Source organism: Notothenia rossii (genome assembly GCF_949606895.1).
Source record: "Notothenia rossii genome assembly, chromosome: 1".
Taxonomy (NCBI): Eukaryota; Metazoa; Chordata; class Actinopteri; order Perciformes; family Nototheniidae; genus Notothenia; species Notothenia rossii.
In genome coordinates, this window is record NC_136912.1 from 66,720,251 (window position 1) to 66,738,505 (window position 18,255).

The 18,255-nt window shown below is 40.7% G+C and overlaps 2 protein-coding genes across 4 annotated transcripts in view; both read right to left on the reverse strand.

Annotated features, from left to right (window-relative positions):
• The window catches only part of LOC307037327 (interferon-induced protein with tetratricopeptide repeats 5-like), a 122,437-nt gene that overhangs the window by 65,065 nt on the left and 39,117 nt on the right, over window positions 1-18,255 (reverse strand). The gene's annotated exons all lie outside the window — the stretch shown is intronic.
• On the reverse strand, window positions 10,343-17,613 carry LOC307037217 (general transcription factor II-I repeat domain-containing protein 2-like). 3 transcript variants are annotated; one of them, XM_079677996.1, is made up of 4 exons: window positions 17,216-17,613; window positions 16,421-16,500; window positions 10,956-13,549; window positions 10,343-10,755 (listed from the first exon to the last, which is right to left on the reverse strand). In XM_079677996.1, the coding sequence occupies exon 3, from the start codon at window positions 13,039-13,041 to the stop codon at window positions 10,975-10,977; it is 2,067 nt and encodes a 688-aa protein (XP_079534122.1). In that variant the 5' UTR covers window positions 13,042-13,549; window positions 16,421-16,500; window positions 17,216-17,613; the 3' UTR covers window positions 10,343-10,755; window positions 10,956-10,974. The 3 variants fall into 3 exon arrangements, with proteins under 3 accessions (XP_079534122.1, XP_079534120.1, XP_079534121.1); XM_079677994.1 differs by having other exon boundaries at window positions 10,952-13,549; XM_079677995.1 differs by lacking the exons at window positions 16,421-16,500; window positions 17,216-17,613 and having other exon boundaries at window positions 10,952-15,937.

Consider the following 18,255-nt stretch of genomic DNA (forward strand, 5'->3'; position numbering starts at 1 on the left):
CACTGGATTGTGGAAGCGATAGCTCTGGCTTATTCTACTCGTGGACTGGCTACATCCTGGGCTTTGTTCAAGGGTGTTTCCATCCAGGACATTTTTGCAGCAGCGGGCTGGTCTTCACCGCTCACTTTTGTCTGCTTTTACAGGCTAGATGTCTCTGCTCCAAGTGTGGCCCGTGTAGTGCTGGGCCCCGTGTTGGGACAGGGCTCTACCTGTTAAGTCAGGGGCGGGAAAACTTTTAGGCTCGGGGGCCACTATGAGTTTTAAAATTTGACAGGCAGGCCGGGCCAGTAGCAGATGGATGGAGAGTATTTGTGTGAACAGATAACAATTAAAAGTAAAAGCCATTACCTGAAAAAGTTAAGAAAACTTACATTTCATTTCAGTGGGAACAGTGTTGTTGGTCACCCTTTTTTGCCAGTGCATCAAAGTTTGGTGTCAGTTTGGTTATGGCAATTCTCAGGACAGATCTGAGGTGTTCATCAGTTAACTGGGATCTGTGGCGTGATTTGTTGATGTTCATCACGCTGAACGTCTGCTCACACACGTAGGTAGAGCCAAACAACACCAGCATCCTCTGTGCCATCCTCCTAATGTTGGGAAACTTGGCTTCACTTAGTGAAGCATTAAACTCCTCCAGTTTGAGGGAGTTGAACTTCTCCTTTAAGGCAGAGTCACATTGAAGAACAATCAGTTCCAATTGCAACTCCTGCAGCGCTATTTCACAGTCTTGTGAAAGGGGACATGAAACCAGCTGAAGTGACTTTTCGATTTTTTCAAAATCAGAAAGGGACGGCAGAATTCTCCGTGCAGGTCGTCCAGCGATTTGCTGTATTTCTTCACATGTCAAGGGGCCTCTTTCAGTGTCGCTAGTGTGGTGAAATGACCAAATGATTTGTTTGACATTTGTCTTGAGAATAAAGTCAACTTGGCTTTGAAGGCTCTCACATTTGTGTACATTTCGTGCACAAATTGATCTCTCCCTTGTAGCTTTGTGTTCAGCTCATTAATGTTTGTCAGTATGTCCACAGCAAAAGCAAAATCACAAAGCCAATCTGCGTCGCTCAGCTCTGGAAAATCGTCAGCTTTCCCGATTAACTCCAAAAATGAGCTAATCTCCCCTTTGAGCTCCCACACTCGTCGACATACTTTCCCCAAACTTAACCAGCGGACACTGATAAAGCAAGTCCTGGTGATCAGCATCCGTTTCCTCAAGGAACTTAATAAATTGATGATGCTGAAGTCCCCTCGCTCGTATACAGTTAACAAGTTTTACGACTGGCTTCACAACATGATCAAGTTGCAATACAGATTTACACAGGGCTTCCTGATGGATTATGCAGTGCAGGAAAATTACATCCAGCTCAGGGTTTTCCTCTTTCACCTTATCCTGGATTCTTTTCAGCAGCCCAACTTTTTTTCCTATTAAGTTTGGCGATCCATCTGTGGTGACATTGGCAAGTTTACTCCAAGGTAGCTTCAGCCTCTCGATGACACCAGACACACTGCCATACAAGTCCTCTCCTCGTGTTGTCCCCTTTAGAGATTCCATGGTCAAAAACTCCTCCGTTATCTCAAAATTGTCATTAATCCCTCGGATAAAAATTAAGAGCTTAGCGGTGTCTTTTACGTCGGTACTTTCATCAAATGCTAACGAACAGAGATGGGGTCGTTACTAAAAAAAAGTAATATATTACATATTACATATAACTTTTAAAAAAAGTAATATATTACACTACTTCGTCACTGTCTAGATAAAGTGACTTGTTACTTTACTCGCAGGGCCGGCCCGCCCCTCCCTACAGGCAGATCACGCAGACTGCGGCGCACCTATGTGTAAGCGCGCCACAGTTTTGCCTCTGCGAGACTCCACTTGCACCCCCAATTACTATTGCATTAAGGAAGACATAACACAAGTCTTTCTTTATATGCTTTAATAAAATAGGCTACCAGCCAACCACAACAAGCTAACAGTAAAAAGTAAAGACACTAATTAATTAAACCAGTTCAAGACGCATTATTCTTATTCTTGTCATTCTTTATGATCGCAGTAACGGTAAGGTATCTAATGACTCATTTATTTAGTTTTCCATAACTTAGTAACAGAGATGGTCAAACTAAAGTGGTAGAGACATAGCAGAATTCCTATAATGAAGCAGGACATTGAACTGTTCACCCGTGAGAGGGCAATCAAGAAAAGAGAGCGAGCGGCCCCGTTGAGGAAGTTTACAGATGAAAAGACTCAGCCATGTTTAAGCAGCACTGCACGTGGAGATGTGGACGAGCAAATCGCGCAGATTACGTAGGCCTACATGTATACAAACCTGCGGCGCAAACCCCTCTTGTCTGTCAGTGAGTGTGATTATTTTATAAAAGTAACGAAGTAACGCGTGTCGGGGCAATGTTTGTAACTGTAGTGTGATTACTGAATTATAAAAGTAATGCGTTACACTACTCCAATACCGACAAAAGTGACATTATTACAGTAATACAGTAATATAGTGTAACGTGTTACTTTGTAACGCGTTACACCCAACGCGTTACACCCAACTCTGCTAACGAATATAACTGAAATGACCCAGCTGTTTTGTTTAACTCGCTGGCCAAATCTTCGTCAATTAGTTCTACACGGCGAGTCACTGTCCTGCGTGATAAAGTCATTTTTTCTAATTTGTTTTTGCTCACTGGACACAAGAGACCTGCTGTCTCTACCATGCATTCTTTCAAAAACTCCCCTTCGGAGAAAGGTTTGCTGGCCTTTGCTAATTTGAATGCTAGCAAATAACTTGCCTTGGTGCTTGAATCTTGAATAGAAGTTTGTTGGAGAAAAATATTTTGCTGAGTCTTTAAATTGGCTGCCAACCTCTGAGTAGTAGCCGCCCGTTCTTGCGTTGACTGTTTGCTAGCATAGTTAGCATGCTTGGTGGAAAAGTGGCAGATGATATTGTATTCCTTGAATACCGCAACGATTTCTTGGCAAATAAGACATACAGCCTTTGATCGCACTTCGGTGAAAAAAGATTTCGCTCTCCACTCCTCTTTAAACACTCTGCACTCATTGTCAACTTTTCTTTTCTTTGGCCCACTCATTGTTAAATGCAGGTTCAAATCTGAATTAGGTTCAAAGTTGAATTATTGCTTCATCCTTTGCGTCATGACTTAACCGTTTACGTGCCTTCGAAGTTCGTTTTACGTCGCTGATTTTCTCCGCAACACCGCTACAACATCAATAGAGGACTGCGTCGGGTAGTTTTTAATCATACGAAACCAGATTAAATTAAAGAACTACTTCTCCAGCCTTATACCTTTCTCCAGAGTGCCAAGGTGCATTGTTTATTAATGTGTTTCAGTGGCATTACCGCCCGCTGGAGCGCGGCTCGTCCACCGGAGATTATTCTCCCGTTAACTCACGGCAGCGGCCGCTGGAAAGTATTCACTCTCCGACTGTCACACAAGCAGCTGAGAAATATTCCCCATCAGTGAATTTGTGTCAGCCTTAATTGACGCTGTTTGGCATCACTACGCTGTTTCTCTGGCATTCTACAGTTGATGTTAGCATAGCAACCGAAGCTAATCAGACTATATCAATTGACTACTTGTTGATATCATATTGTGGCATAAGCCGGCACATTTTACCGGCGTAGTTTTCGTTATGATTTTACTTGTGATGGCCACATGTAGCCCATATATTGATTCCATCCGATAGCTGGAATAATACAAAACAAGAGGAAAACATCTGCCTCTTCACAATGGTCAATAACGGTGAACGGATGGAATGGAAATTAAAGTAAGGTAAAATAAACAGAATCACACTAAGCTGGTTAGTGTTGCCTGACTTTATATAAGTGTTTTTTATAAGTGTGTGGTCGCGGTTTAGTCGCTTTGCTCAGCGCTACTACTTGTTACAACTTGTATTCGCTGTACTCGCCATGATTGCTCAGGTTAATCTCGACCCCCTCCATTCTAAGGGTGACGTATCAATCAATCAATCAATCAATGTTTATTTATATAGCCCAATATCACAAATGTTACATTTGTCTCAGTGGACTTCACAGTTTGTACAGAATATCAGTATGACAATACGACACCCTCTGTCCTTAGACCCTCACATCGTACAAGGAAAAACTTCCAGAGAAAACCCAGTTTAAAGGGAAAAATGGGAGAAACCTCAGGGAGAGCAACAGAGGAGGGATCCCTCTCCCAGGACGGACAGACGTGCAATAGATGCCGTGTGTAAATTGAAAAGATAATACATTTGCAACATAGGTAGTCCAAATGTTTGGAAATGCATGTGTGTATAATAGGAAGATGAATCCATGAGTATATCCATCCAGGACTTATGATCCAGGACCACAGCCACGACTCAAGATCCAGGACTCGCAATCCATGACACAGGACCGCAGGATCATCCATGACTCCGGATCCCGGCGTATATAGACACCAAAAAGAAAGACATTTGGGGAAGCTGGGTTAATCGGAACATGAGAGTACACAGGTATAGACAGAGAGAAGGAAGAAGTAAGATGTCCCCCGACAAACTAAGCCTATATCAGCAAAACTAGGGGCTGAATCTAATCAGCCCTAACTATAAGCTTTATCAAAAAGGAAGGTCTTAAGCGCACTCTTAAAAACGGATAGGGTGTCTGCCGTCCGAACACAAACTGGAAGCTGATTCCACAAAAGTGGAGCTTGATAAGAAAAGGCTCTGGCTCCCATTGTACTTTTAGAGACTCTAGGAACAACCAACAACCCTGCATTCTTGGAACGCAATGCCCTAGTAGGACAATAGGGTATAATGAGTTCTTTAAGATAAGATGGCGCCTGCCCATTAAGGGCTTTGTAGGCGAGAAGAAGAATTTTAAATTCTATCCTGTGTTGTATAGGGAGCCAGTGTAAGGCAGCCAGAACAGGAGTAATGTGGTCCCTTTTCCTAACTCTGGTTAGTACACGAGCTGCAGCATTTTGAATCAGCTGAAGCAACTTGACTGACTTCTTGGTACACCCTGATAATAAGGAGTTACAATAATCCAGCCTTGAAGTAACAAATGCATGGACTAGTTTCTCTGCATCGTTTTGAGGCAAGATATGCCTGATTTTTGCAATGTTACGTAGATGGAAGTAGGCGGTCCTTGAAATTGATTTTATGTGGGCGTTAAAGGATAAATCCTGATCAAATATAACACCAAGATTCCTTACAGTCTCACTGGAGGCCAAATTAATGCCATCCATAGTTAATATATCTTTAGATAATTTGTTTCGTAGATTCTTCGGGCCAAGTACAATAACTTCAGTTTTGGTCGTGTTTAACATAAAAAAATGTAAGGTCATCCACGTTTTTAAGTCCTTGAGGCAGTCTTGAATTGTATTTAGATGATTAATTTCATCAGGCTTGATTGATAAATATAGTTGAGTATCATCCGCAATGAAAGTTTACAGAATGATTCCTTATAATATTGCCTAACGGAAGCATATATAGGGTGAACAAAATAGGTCCAAGCACTGAGCCCTGTGGCACTCCATGGCTAACTTTGGTTTGCATGGAAGATTCATCGTTGACACGTACAAACTGAGAGCGTTCAGATAGATAGGACCTAAACCAGCCTAATGCAGTTCCCTGTATGCCAACTAAGTGCTCTAGTCTTTGCAATAGGATATCAAGGTCGATAGTATCAAATGCAGCACTAAGATCGAGCAAGACAAGAATAGAGACAAGTCCCTTGTCAGAGGCTATTAGAATGTAATTTGTGACTTTAACCAGAGCTGTCTCTGTGCTATGTTGTGTTCTAAAGCCAGACTGAAAATCTTCAAATAAATCATAGTTTTTTAAGTAATCACACAGCTGTTTTGCGACTGCTTTCTCAAGAATCTTTGAGAGGAACGGAAGATTAGAAATAGGTCTATAGGTGGCTAAAACCTCTGGATCGAGGTTGTGCTTTTTAAGAAGCGGTTTTATCACTGCTACTTTGAATGATTGTGGAACATAGCCTGAAAATAAAGACATATTCATAATATTTAATAAAGAAGTGCTAATTAATGGAAAAACTTATTTTAACAGCTTAGTTGGAATCGGGTCTAAGATACACGTTGATGGTTTAGAAGAGAGAATCATTGAATTTAATTGTTCAAGGTTTATGGCTGAAAAGCATTCTAGTTTACGATCTAGTGTAATATTAGAACTTACGTTTCTGGGAGCTGTTGATAACACTATACTGGTTAAAGGCAAGAGGTCATTGATTTTGTTTCTAAGAGTAACAATTTTATCGTTAAAAAAGCACATAAAATCATTACTACTGAGTGCTATGGGAATAGAAGGCTCAGTCGAGCTGTGGCTCTCTGTCAGCCTGGCTACAGTGCTGAAAAGAAATCTTGCATTATTCTTATTCTCATCTATTAATGAAGAGTAGTATGCTGCTCTCGCTTTACGCAGTGCTTTCTTATATTCATTGAGTGTAATATGCCAAATTAAACGAGATTCTTCAAGTTTAGTGGAACGCCATATCCTTTCAAGTTGTCTCGACTTTTGCTTTATTTTGCGGGTTTCGGCATTATGCCATGGAGCTAATCTATGTTGTTTTATTTTCTTCTTTTTCAAAGGAGCAACAGAGTCTAATTTTATTCGCAGCGCATCTGTAGCACTATCAACAACATGATCAATTTGGGGTGGTGTACATTTTGTATAAGTTTCCTCCCCTACATGCAGACATGCTATCGAATTAAGTATTGGTGGAATCTCTTCCTTAAATTTGGCTATAGCACTAACAGATAGGTTTCTGCTGCAGGAGCTTTTGGCTAATGCGTTGTAGTCTAGTAACAGTACTTCAAAAGTTACTAAGAAATGGTCGGATAAAGCAGGATTATGCGGTTCGACTAATAGTTGCTCAATTTCAATACCGTAACTCAGAACAAGGTCAAGAGTGTGATTATAGCAGTGGGTTGGTTTATTTACACTCTGACAGAAACCAACAGAATCTAATATAGAGTTAAATGCAACAGTAAGGCTATTTTTATCATCGTCAACATGAATATTAAAGTCACCTACGATAATTACTTTATCTGTTTTAAGTACCAAAGCTGATAAAAACTCAGAGAATTCTGATAAGAATTCTGAATAAGGACCTGGTGCACGGTACACTGTAACAAATAAGATTGGCTGCAAAGTTTTCCAGGTCGGATGCGTAAGACTGAAAATGAGGCTTTCAAAGGAGGTATAATTTAATTTTTGTTTAGTATTGATAAGTAAACTTGAGTCAAAGATTGCTGCAACTCCACCTCCTCGGCCCGTGCCTCGGGCAATATGAGTATTGATATGGCTGGGTGGAGTGGCCTCATTTATGCTGACATATTCTTCATGTCTCAACCAAGTTTCAGTGAGACAGCATATATCAATATTATAATCTGATATTAAATCATTTACCAGTATTGCTTTAGATGCTAGAGATCTTATGTTTAAGAGACCACATTTAATCTTCCTGTTTTGTTGCACTGTAGTAGTTGTTACATTTACTTTTATTAGGTTATTATGTATGACACCTCTATTAGGTTTTACCTTAAATTGTCCTTGGGCAGACACACACACCGTTAATATTGGGTATTTTATTGGGTTCGGGATTCCTATGGATGACTGGAGAGAGCGCAGAGAAGCGTGTAAGACTGCGACTCTGCCTCCTGGTCTCAACTCCAGTTTGTCATGGATTAAGTCCACAGAGCCCTGAAATGTTTGCCGAAATGAGATTTGCACCTTCCAAAGTAGGATGAATGCCGTCTCTCTTAATCAGACCAGGTTTTCCCCAGAAGGCTGTCCAATTATTCACGAAGCCCACATTGTTTGCTGGGCACCACCAAGACAACCAGCGCTGAAATGATGACATGCGGCTATACATGTCATCATTGATCAGATTGGGGAGGGGACCAGAGAAGATTACGGTGTCCGACATTGTTTTAGCATAACTACACACCGACGCCACATTAAGTTTGGTGCATTCTGATTGGCGTAAACGAACATCATTACCACCGACGTGAATAACAATCCTACTGTATTTACGTTTATTTTTAGCCAGCAGTCTAAGATGCGCCTCAACGTCGCCCGCTCTGGCCCCCGGAATGCATGTGACTGTGGACGCTTCGGTCTCTAAATTCACGTGTCTCATAATAGAGCTACCAATAACCAGAGTTGGCTTCTCAGCGGGTGTCTCGCTGAGTGGGGAATATCTGTTAGATACGTGAACGGTTTGGTTGGGGACCTGCGGGTTTCGCGTTATGCCCCTTCTGAACAGTCATGCGGTTCTTAGATCCTGCGGGGTTGCCGAGTGGTCAATAGCACCATCTAGTGGAATAAACTGAAATTACGAGGTTGCAGGAAAAAGGCAAAATTAATGCGGTCATTACTATAATTTGAACAATTTTGTACCAATATTCGGCGGGCCGGATTAAAAAGTCCAACGGGCCGTATGTGGCCCGCGGGCCTTAGTTTGCCCATGCGTATGTTAAGTACTGTTTTGTTTTGGTGATTTTCGAGATAAGCATGTCTAGCAATACGGGAGTCTCAATATCCCATAGTGAGACATCGAACGGAGTGTTATCAATGAGAACTATAGGTTACGAACGTAACCCCAGTTCTCAGAGTAACATGAAGTGAGATGTCTCACCAGATGGCCCTTCTTGCTTAGGCAAAGCGAGAAGAGGTGCTTATTTTGAATGACGCTGCGACGTAGCGCAAGCTACTTAAAGGGTGGGTGGATTCCCTGACGTAGTCGTCAAGATCACCAGCCAATCAGGATTGGCGTAATGAGATTGATGCTTCTGATGCATACGTGTTAAGGCGCATCCCATAGTGAGACATCTCACTTCATGTTATGAATGAGAAATGGGGTTACGTTAGTAACCTATAGTTTCTGATGTAGGTGTTTTATGAATATCCTGCTGAGAGCATGTGTGACTTTTACAACACTTCATGCCCACTAAAACCCAACTGGCAGAGAGTTTAACTTCTGGAGGGGATGCTGAAAAAACCAGCATAGACCAGCTTAAGATGGTTGCTGGTTTTAGCTGGTGTTAGCTGGTTTTAGCTGGTGTTAGGCTGGTGTTAGGCTGGTTTAGTTGGTTTACCAGACTGGACAAGCTGGCCAGGCTGTTCTTGCTTGTTCAAGACCAGCCTGGTCAGCTAAACCAGCATAGCCCTGCATCGATGTCATGCTGGTCCATGCTGGTTTTAGCTGGTCTATGCTGGTGAAGCTGGTATTTATGCTGGTCGACCAGCAGTCTTGCTGGCGAAACTGAAACAGACACAGACAGACAGAGAGGGCGGGACACGGGGTAACGGCGAGACGGCAGTGGTTGAAACTAAGCGGTATCGTTTTGACTGGCACTAACGGTCGAGGAGTGAAGATCAGTTGAACATTTCTGTGACTCCGCCCAGCGGCTGCTCTTCTGAGAGGCACCGCTCTGACAGCTGACAGCTCTGTCTACTGGGAAACGCGCTAAAAGTCCTTCTTGAGGTAAGCAACATTACACAATTTCACCAAGTCAGAGAGTAAAAGCTTTCTCGAAGGTTCGTTTTGCTTTCTTACAACGTTACGTTAATGTTAACTTAACCTTACGTTTGCTAGGAGGCAAACCATAAACTGTATATATAAATGGACGTAGGGTCCGTGACGTCACCCATAGGATTCTTCAGTTGCCGAGAAGCCCTTAGTAGACGGAGTCGGCCACTAACAGCTCGACAGTGACGTCAGAGTTCAACTCCCGCGTGCTCCAAATAAGGGCAAAGAGGCGGGACCTGCTGCCACCGAGCTAAAAGTTCCAGAGCTAGCTCAAGCTACCAAGCTAAGCTAACATGCTCCCCATCTGCACACTGCCGTGGTATTTTATATTTCTAAGGTAAGCGGACATGAAACTATTCAGCAAAACTATAAATAATAATCTAAGTTATTGAGTTTTTAGCATAATACTTCAGAATCTTAAAATCCCTTAACGTTTGTATGCAATTGTGCTAAATTCAACACTGGAATCAAGCAAATATTAATATGTTTGCATGACATTAGTTATTTATATTTTGATATCACTTAATTATACGTTTAATACATTTAAGTCAAGCTAAGGTACATGTGATGGTAGCTAGTTAGTGCTCTTACCTGTGAGGCCTCCTCCAAACAGCATAATAATAATAATAATAATAATAATAATAATAAATAATTATTATAATAATTCAAAAGACAACATGTATTTAAAGACCAATCTTTCTTTGAATGTGCCTCTTAACCTGATATATTAGTTATACAGTAAAGTATTGACAATCTAAAAAAACTGAGCAACTCAACAGTCAACTTTATGTTTCTTATTGTCTAAAGCAGGGGTGTCCAAACTTTTTTCACTGAGGGCCACATACAGAAAAATATGCGAAAGGTTGGGCCACTCACTAAAGTTAAGGTATATCGCCTCACCTCTAGTGTATTAACAGTAATAAAAATCAATCAATCAAATGTAGGTAAATCATTCTTGATAATTTATTATACTTAAAGAAAAAACTTTATACATCACATCTTTCTATGTATGGGTATTCATTTATCTATTTTCAAATAAAATCAATCAAATGTAGGTAAATTATTCTTGATAATTTATTATACTTAAAGAAAAAACTTTATACATCACATCTTTCTATGTATGGGTTTTAATTTTTTTTACAAAAAGGGTTGGCAGCTCATTCTCAAAACTGCAGCCTCAGATTGCTTCTTTGTCAGGATGGGGACCCCCTTCACAGCCCTGTATAAAGAGGGAAAAATAACAGGACAAGGGAAAGGGTAGGCTTTATTTAACCTAGTTATGCAAATAATTTATTGCGGTTGTTAACACATCAGCTCATGTTTTTTTGAAAAATGTTATCAACTTTAATTGACTGAATTTATTAAGTAATTGGGCTTTTGAACACATGAATACTGTGTAATATATTTTAACTCACCTACAATGGGAACAGCGTTGCACTTAATGGGAGCAGTGATGCTGCGCTCTGGACTGAAGGATGGCTGAAAGGTCAGGAGTAAGTTTGGTGGTTGAGATGCGAAGGACATCACAGAGATGGCTGTCGGTCATTTTGGTTCTCAATCTGCTTTTGTTCAGAGTTAACAGAGAAAATGTTTGCTCGCATATGTATGTTGTGCCAAACAGACTCGTCATTCTTTTTGCGTGGCGTCGCATCAGAGGAAACTTGGCCTTTTCCAAGCTCTGGTAGAAGTCGGGTAGGGAGAGGAGCTGATGTTGATTCTTCAGAGAATCATCACACTGCATTTCGATGAGTTCTAATTGCAGACTCTCTTCCACTTCTTCTGCATCCATCAGTAAGGGAGTTGAGAACAGCTTGATTTCTTTCTCAATGACAGAAAAATCTTGGAAGCGCTGATTGAATTCTGTCATAAGAGTTGTGATCACAGACACATATTTCCCCTTTTTAGCAGAGAGGTCGGCCTTTGGATGAGCACATTTGATTTCGGACAGCGTAGGGAAGTGCGCAAGGTTGAAGTTGCGTAGTTGTGTTTCAAAAAGACGAAGCTTCGCACAGAATGCTTTCATGTGTGCATAAAGTTGTGGTACAAGCTGGTCTTTGCCTTGTAGGCTCTTGTTCAGTGAGTTAAGATGACCAGTAAGATCAACTAGAAAGGCCAGGTCTGCCAACCATAGAGGATCACTCAGTTCATGAAGAGGTCGGTCCTTCTCTTTCAAAAACTGGTCAATTTCTGATCTCAGGGAATAAAACCGCTTCAGCACGGAGCCGCGACTAAACCAGCGCACATCACAATGATAGAGTACGTCCCCGTATTCAGCATCGACATCAGATAGGAAAGCTTGAAATTCTCTGTGGTAGAGCCCTCGTGCTCGAATTATGTTGACAGTTTTCACAACTGTGGTCATCAAATCGCCAAGCTGGACTGTCTTGGCACAGAGAGCTTCTTGGTGGATGATACAGTGCAATTTTACAGCCTCGCCTCCACTCTCTCGCACCTTGGCGCACACCATAGATGCCATTCCTTTGCGCTCGCCTGTCATAGCGGGAGCCCCGTCCGTTGCAACTCCACACAGCTTGTCCCATTTAAGTTGCATCTTGTTAATTGCACCTGACACGGCTTCAAAAATGTCCTTACCCGTTGTTGTGCCCTTTAGACTCCGAAGATCAAGCAGCTCCTCCGTAATGCAAAAGTTATCGTCAACTCCCCGCAAAAAAATTAACAGTTGTGCGGTGTCTGTGGCATCTGTGCTTTCATCACATGCAATCGAGTACAAATCAAAAGCACAAGCTTTATGTGACACTTGATTTTGTATGTTAGCTGACAAGTCTTCGATTCGCCGCACAATTGTGTTTCTGGACATGCTCACGTTGTTGAATTCCTGCATCTTTTCCGGGCACATTATTCCAGCGACTTTAATGAGGCACTGTTTAACGAAGTCACCGTCTGAGAAAGCTTTCCCGTGGTGCGCTATGAGTTGAGCTACCTCATAGCTAGCTATTGTAGCATTTTCTTGTGTTTTGTTAGCACGGTAAAAGTACTGTTGTTGAGCCTGCAGGTTAGCTACCATTTGCTTGACTTTCTCCTCTCGCTCAGCAGCAGTGTAGGACGTGAAGGTCGGATGCTTGGTTTCGTAGTGTCGTCGTACATTGTACTCTTTCATCACTGCAACCGTTTCATTGCAAATCAAACAGACACATTTCCCCCTGACTTCTTTGAAGAAATATTCATTTTCCCACTGTGTTTGAAATTTTCTGCATTCACTTGCTATCTTGCGTTTCTTTGGTTCTGCCATTTTGTCGTCGCGGATTTTTTTTATTTGAAACTTTTTTTTGTGGAGAAGCTGCATTAGGACTGCAGCTAGTGAGTAGCTCCACCTACTGGTCAAACTAAGAACTACAATACAGTCAAGTGCAAGTTTCATGTGTGGGCCACATTCTATTCTATTTTTATAATTTGCTGCGGGCCAATAAAAAATGGATCCCGGGCCGCAGTTGGCCCGCGGGCCGTACTTTGGACACCCCTGGTCTAAAGCATGTATTATTTTCATTTCCCCCCTCTCATATTCAGTGTGGACGGATTGAGACAGCGTGGTGTCCAGAAAGCTGCAGAGACTTCAGGGAGAAACCTCCGTGTGTTGGTTTACACCTTCTGTCCATATGTGCTTTTTATTTAAAACATTTTTGATTAACTTTTGGTCTACATTTCAATACATTGTATTTGCACTCCTTTTGTCCATTATTCTTACTGAAAATGTTAGATTACACATTCACATCTGACTGAAGATTGGCCCCATTTATTTGTGACATTGCAAACTCTGCGGTACAAGGCACAAGTGATGTGAAGCTCATAAAGCGAGGCAGATACAAATAATCAGCTGATGGAGTGTAGATGCGGAAATAGGTGCATTCGATCAGCTGACTGTTTTTACAATAAAAGTAGTTTCTTAGTGTACTGGTCTTAAAATCTCATAGCATCAGCTTTTAATTTTCCTCTTTGATGTTCTTCTTGACCCTCAGAGAAGGAGAACATGTCGTGTCTTTCAGGCATGTCCTTTCCTAACAAAAATTACAGGAAACATAAAATATATTATTGCAGAACAAGTGTGTTATTTATGAAAGCGGTGTGTTTGTGTGTTTAGGTCAGTGGTTCTCAAAGTGGGGGGCGCGCCCCCCTTGGGGGGCGCAGAGGCATACCAGGGGGGGCGCGAGAGACCAGGAGGAAAAATGGTAAAAATAAAAAATGTAAAAAATAAAAAAATAAAAAATCATAAATTGAAAAATTATTTATTCGAAAATAATATGATGCAGTACTATTACGTCTGGGTCTCTGTGTTTCATTAAAGCTCGGCTCTGTGTGTGTGTGGAACGAGCCATTTTGTGTGCGCGAGTGAGAGAGAGAGAGCGCACTGCTACCGGGGATCGTTGTTGTTAGCTTCTGGTGCTAGCGAGCTACGCTAACGGATATAAGGAGCTTTTTCAAGAACAAAGTGGAGTGTCCTCTCCTGTCAGATTGAGAGACTCAGTGAGCTAAAGCAGGGGTTCCCAACCTTTATTGTGCCAAGGACCGGCAGATACATTAAAAAAAAATCGCGTACCGGTTGTCAATTTTAGCTGATTTTAATATTTACTCACCAGCAGGTGGCAACAGAGGCTAATTGTTTTTAACAGCCCGAAGAAATACTAATATGCATCCAAAACATATTAATAACGTTTAAAACCAGGATACAATTAAAACAAAAAATTAGGACCGCTTTACAAATATTAATATAATATATAATATAATATAGCCTAATATGGCAATATCAGGCTGTTACATTGTATGTAACAAATAATAGAACAATATGCATCCAAAACATATTAACAACGTTTAAAACCAGGATACAATCAAAACAAATTAGGACCACTGTACCCATATTGATATAACTGAAATGTCAGGGAGACCCCTGGGCTTGTTTGCCAGCCATAATAACGTCATACCGGGGCGTTCGTTCCGGTGCACTCCGACAGCATTTAGAACTACATCGAGATTAAGATTAAACTAACTTATTTTGGGAACACCCACATACCTATGGAGTTGGCCAGATGTGTGTAAATTACTGTTCATGGTAATTTGAAAACAAATGCCGTTGTTGGACACACACAAACACACCGAACATACACACACACACAGCGGAGCTGAGCAGATCACATACACACACACACATCATGTGCCTTTGTGACCGGACATTTCCTTCATACAACGAGTAATAGGGGTAATAATCAGGCCGTTCGGTGTGTGTGTGTGAAACGTAGCAGCCTGCAGTGGAGAACACAGTGAAGGCTGTGTGTACACGCTGGTGCTGCACTTCTCAGAGGCTGCCTCCTGATGCTGCAGCCATTTCATGAAGTGAAGGAGGTTTTACAAATTAAAAAAATAGCTCTACACCCCTGGCCGCAATGTCCTTAAAATGAAGTCTGAGTTCGAAATATATCTCAAATAATGTATGCACTGCCACTTCCCCACATAAACATAACAGTCTGCGATTAAACGGTTGTCCCCTGTGTGCTCCACTTCCTATTGGCGCACCAGTAACTTTCTCTGTGCATAAATGAACAATGATAAAATATTTTTAAATATTTCTAATTCTGCAAATATTACGATAAACTCACAGCCATTTCGCGGCCCGGCAGTAACACCTCCACGGCCCGGTACCGGTCCGCGGACCGGGGGTTGGGAACCCCTGAGCTAACGGACTCTCAGTGTTTAGATCACTTAGTTCACTTTAGTCTAAGTTATCTCAGTGGGTCTCAAACGGTTTGGTCACGATTAATGTAAACAATTATTTCTGAGGCACACGTTTATATGATCATTATAGTTATACAAAAATAAGAGAATAAATGAAAAACAGGTATGAAATACTATATGGCAGTAAAACAAGAATAACGTTTAAAAGGGTGATTTGTAAAATATCCATAAAGAAAAAGTAAATCTGTTTACAGTTCTGTTTCATATGGGTGTTGAGAGATGTATCCATAGATCTATTCATTTTACTCTCAAAATGCTCCAGATTGATGCATTTAACTTCAATATTTAAAAATAAATCTTCCCGGGGGAGCTTGCCCCCGGACCCCCCTATGTGAGGTCCACACACCACCTATAAAAATAGCACTTTACCCTATGCCGTGAGCTGATTATCGAGCCTTCATTGTAACTGTCTCACTGTGTATATGCGTGGGGAATGTTGCAGTAGAAAGTTCCACTGTAGAGCCCGGTACATTAATGGGAAGCCCTAAATGTTTGAGCACCCTCTATGAAACGTCAAGCTACCCCACAGCACCCCCAAAAGAAATTTCTGGCGCCGCCACTGAGCCTGACTATTTGTGTTGGGGGGGCCCGACTTTTTTTTTTCTCCAAAGGGGGGGCCTGACAGAAAAAGTTTGAGAACCACTGGTTTAGGTGCTTAAGATATAATTATTTTGTAATTGTAATGTTTTTTTTTTATTTCAAAAGTGAACTACAAAGACAATCAGATTATGAATGAAAAGTATGAAGTTCATCAACATTGAAATATATGTTATTATCAAAATAACATTGAACTGTTATCAAAACGTAGTGCAACTGTAGAAGTTTGCCCTGTTGTCTCACTGAAAGAATAACTTTTACCACGTTTTTTACAGACAATATTGAGAGATAAATAGTAGCAGTTCTCACTGTGTTAAATATCTTTGCCTTCAATACATTAAATTAGAAAGCTGACAAAATCATATTGCTTGTTAACATCTAAATGTAACTTTTTGAATGGAAAAAACCCTCAACTTAACTGATGTGTAGGTGATCTAGTATTGTTTAATGGAATGTATATCAGTGTATTAAAGTCAATACTTCATTCATTTAAACCAATATCTTTCTTGATTCTTTGTACAGTATGAAAAATAGAGTCTTTATACCTGTGCTGAAGTTCACTGCTGTGGGGAGCCCAGTTCTGTCTCTCACTATCTGGTCCAGCCTGTCTGCATCACCTGGACACCTTAAACAAACAGATATGTATATATGTAAAGTACCATGTGTACAAACAATATAACTGATTCTCTTCTGTTGAACATGTTGGATTGTGTATTGTCCGAGTCAGGGTCCTTTTTATTTTACTCTAACTTTGGAAGTTGTGTTACCAATGCTTACTGTTTATTTGATACCCATTTGGTAATGCAATTAATAAAAACAACAAGGTTTGGGTTCGTTCTTCAGATGACTGTGACGTTAACGTGTAAGCTCAATAATGAACTCCAGATCAATCAACCATATTGTAATATCTAAGTAATCATCTTGAAATATGACATTAATAATTGTAATATACACACATCTTATTTTGAGGTTGATTTCACATACACTACTTCGACATTAGCTTGTCTACATACTTGAGCACAGCCAATTTAAATTAACCTTAGCGATGCATACAGTTCCTACCTACATAATAAAATATCTCTCTAAGTTACAAGGATGAACTTATTTTATCAACCTCAAACAGAAGCCTTTTGTTGTACAGTAGTATCCCACTTAACGCTTAACACTTGTCTATTTCGTTTTAACCTTTATATATAGTGTATGATTTTAACTTGCAAGTTAAAATCATATTAATGGCTAATATTAGCATCTTTAGTACCGATGTAGCTACAACTCGCTTACACGCTACGTAGCTGATTAAAATCATTAACACATAAATAAAGTACTCAAATTTCACTTACCGCATTAATGCACCGTCTGTTTTAACCGCAGAGCGAGTCACAGTAGTCCGATATATAAGCATGAAGAACAAACAACCACGGCCGGATCAAGTTGTGTTCCCTGGATGAACTGAGCATGCAGAGTCCCTGTAGCTAGCTTCATGGAGCAGCTAGCAGAGAGACAAGAAGCTAGCAGCAGCAGTCATTGAACGGAGCTGTCACTCAATGTGACCACGCCCTAATGTATGCATAACTTTAACCTGTTAAGCCCCGAGCCTGTTTTTCAGGTTTCAGGCTCGAAAATGACATGCCCAGAACAAATGACTATAACTTAACTTCTAAAAGGTTTATATGAATATTTCTTTTTATCAAAGCAAGGTTACATCTTTGAGTTGGATGTAGAAGTGTCAGAATCAATATAGATTTTTCTGTGTCAGAGTAAATTCAGATGGAACACAGCAAAAAAATGTAAATTCTTGTCTCCGCCTAAAGAAAACCCATTACTTATAGTGAAGACCAACCTTGAATGATGGGTTAGTAGCCTAAAAGCTTTAGGAATCCAAAGTATAACATATAATAAGTACCCTGTATCAAGATTGAGGCAAAACAAGTGAAATTTTACCTTTTTAGAGAGGTTTATGAAAATAAAGTCCAGGCGGAATAAGCTTTGGGCACATTTGGGCACATTTGGGTGCATCTGGTTCCATCAGTGCCATTTGACCTTTTTCAGGTACCAGACTATAAGAATCATTGTATTAAATTGAATCACTATAGGTATTCATTCCACCCAAAACAATATTTTTTTTAATTTTTAAAAAATATATATTTTTTTTAAATTATTTTTTTTCATTTTAATTTTGTTGTGTGTGAGTGTGTGTAGGTGTGTGTAAGTGTAGGTGTGTGTAGCTGTGTAGGTGTGTGTGTGGGTATGTGTAGGTGTGTAAGTGTAGCTGTGTGGGTATGTGTAGGTGTGTATGTGTAAGTGTAGCTGTGTGTGTATGTAACTGTACCAACGCACTATACAATAAAACCACACTGTAGGTCAGTGTGTGTGTAGGTGT

Bases quoted from the DNA above. Each gene is read 5' to 3' on its own strand.
- LOC307037217 (XM_079677996.1), bottom strand. From the start codon at position 13,041: ATGAAAATAATACATGCTTTAGACCAGGGGTGTCCAAAGTACGGCCCG.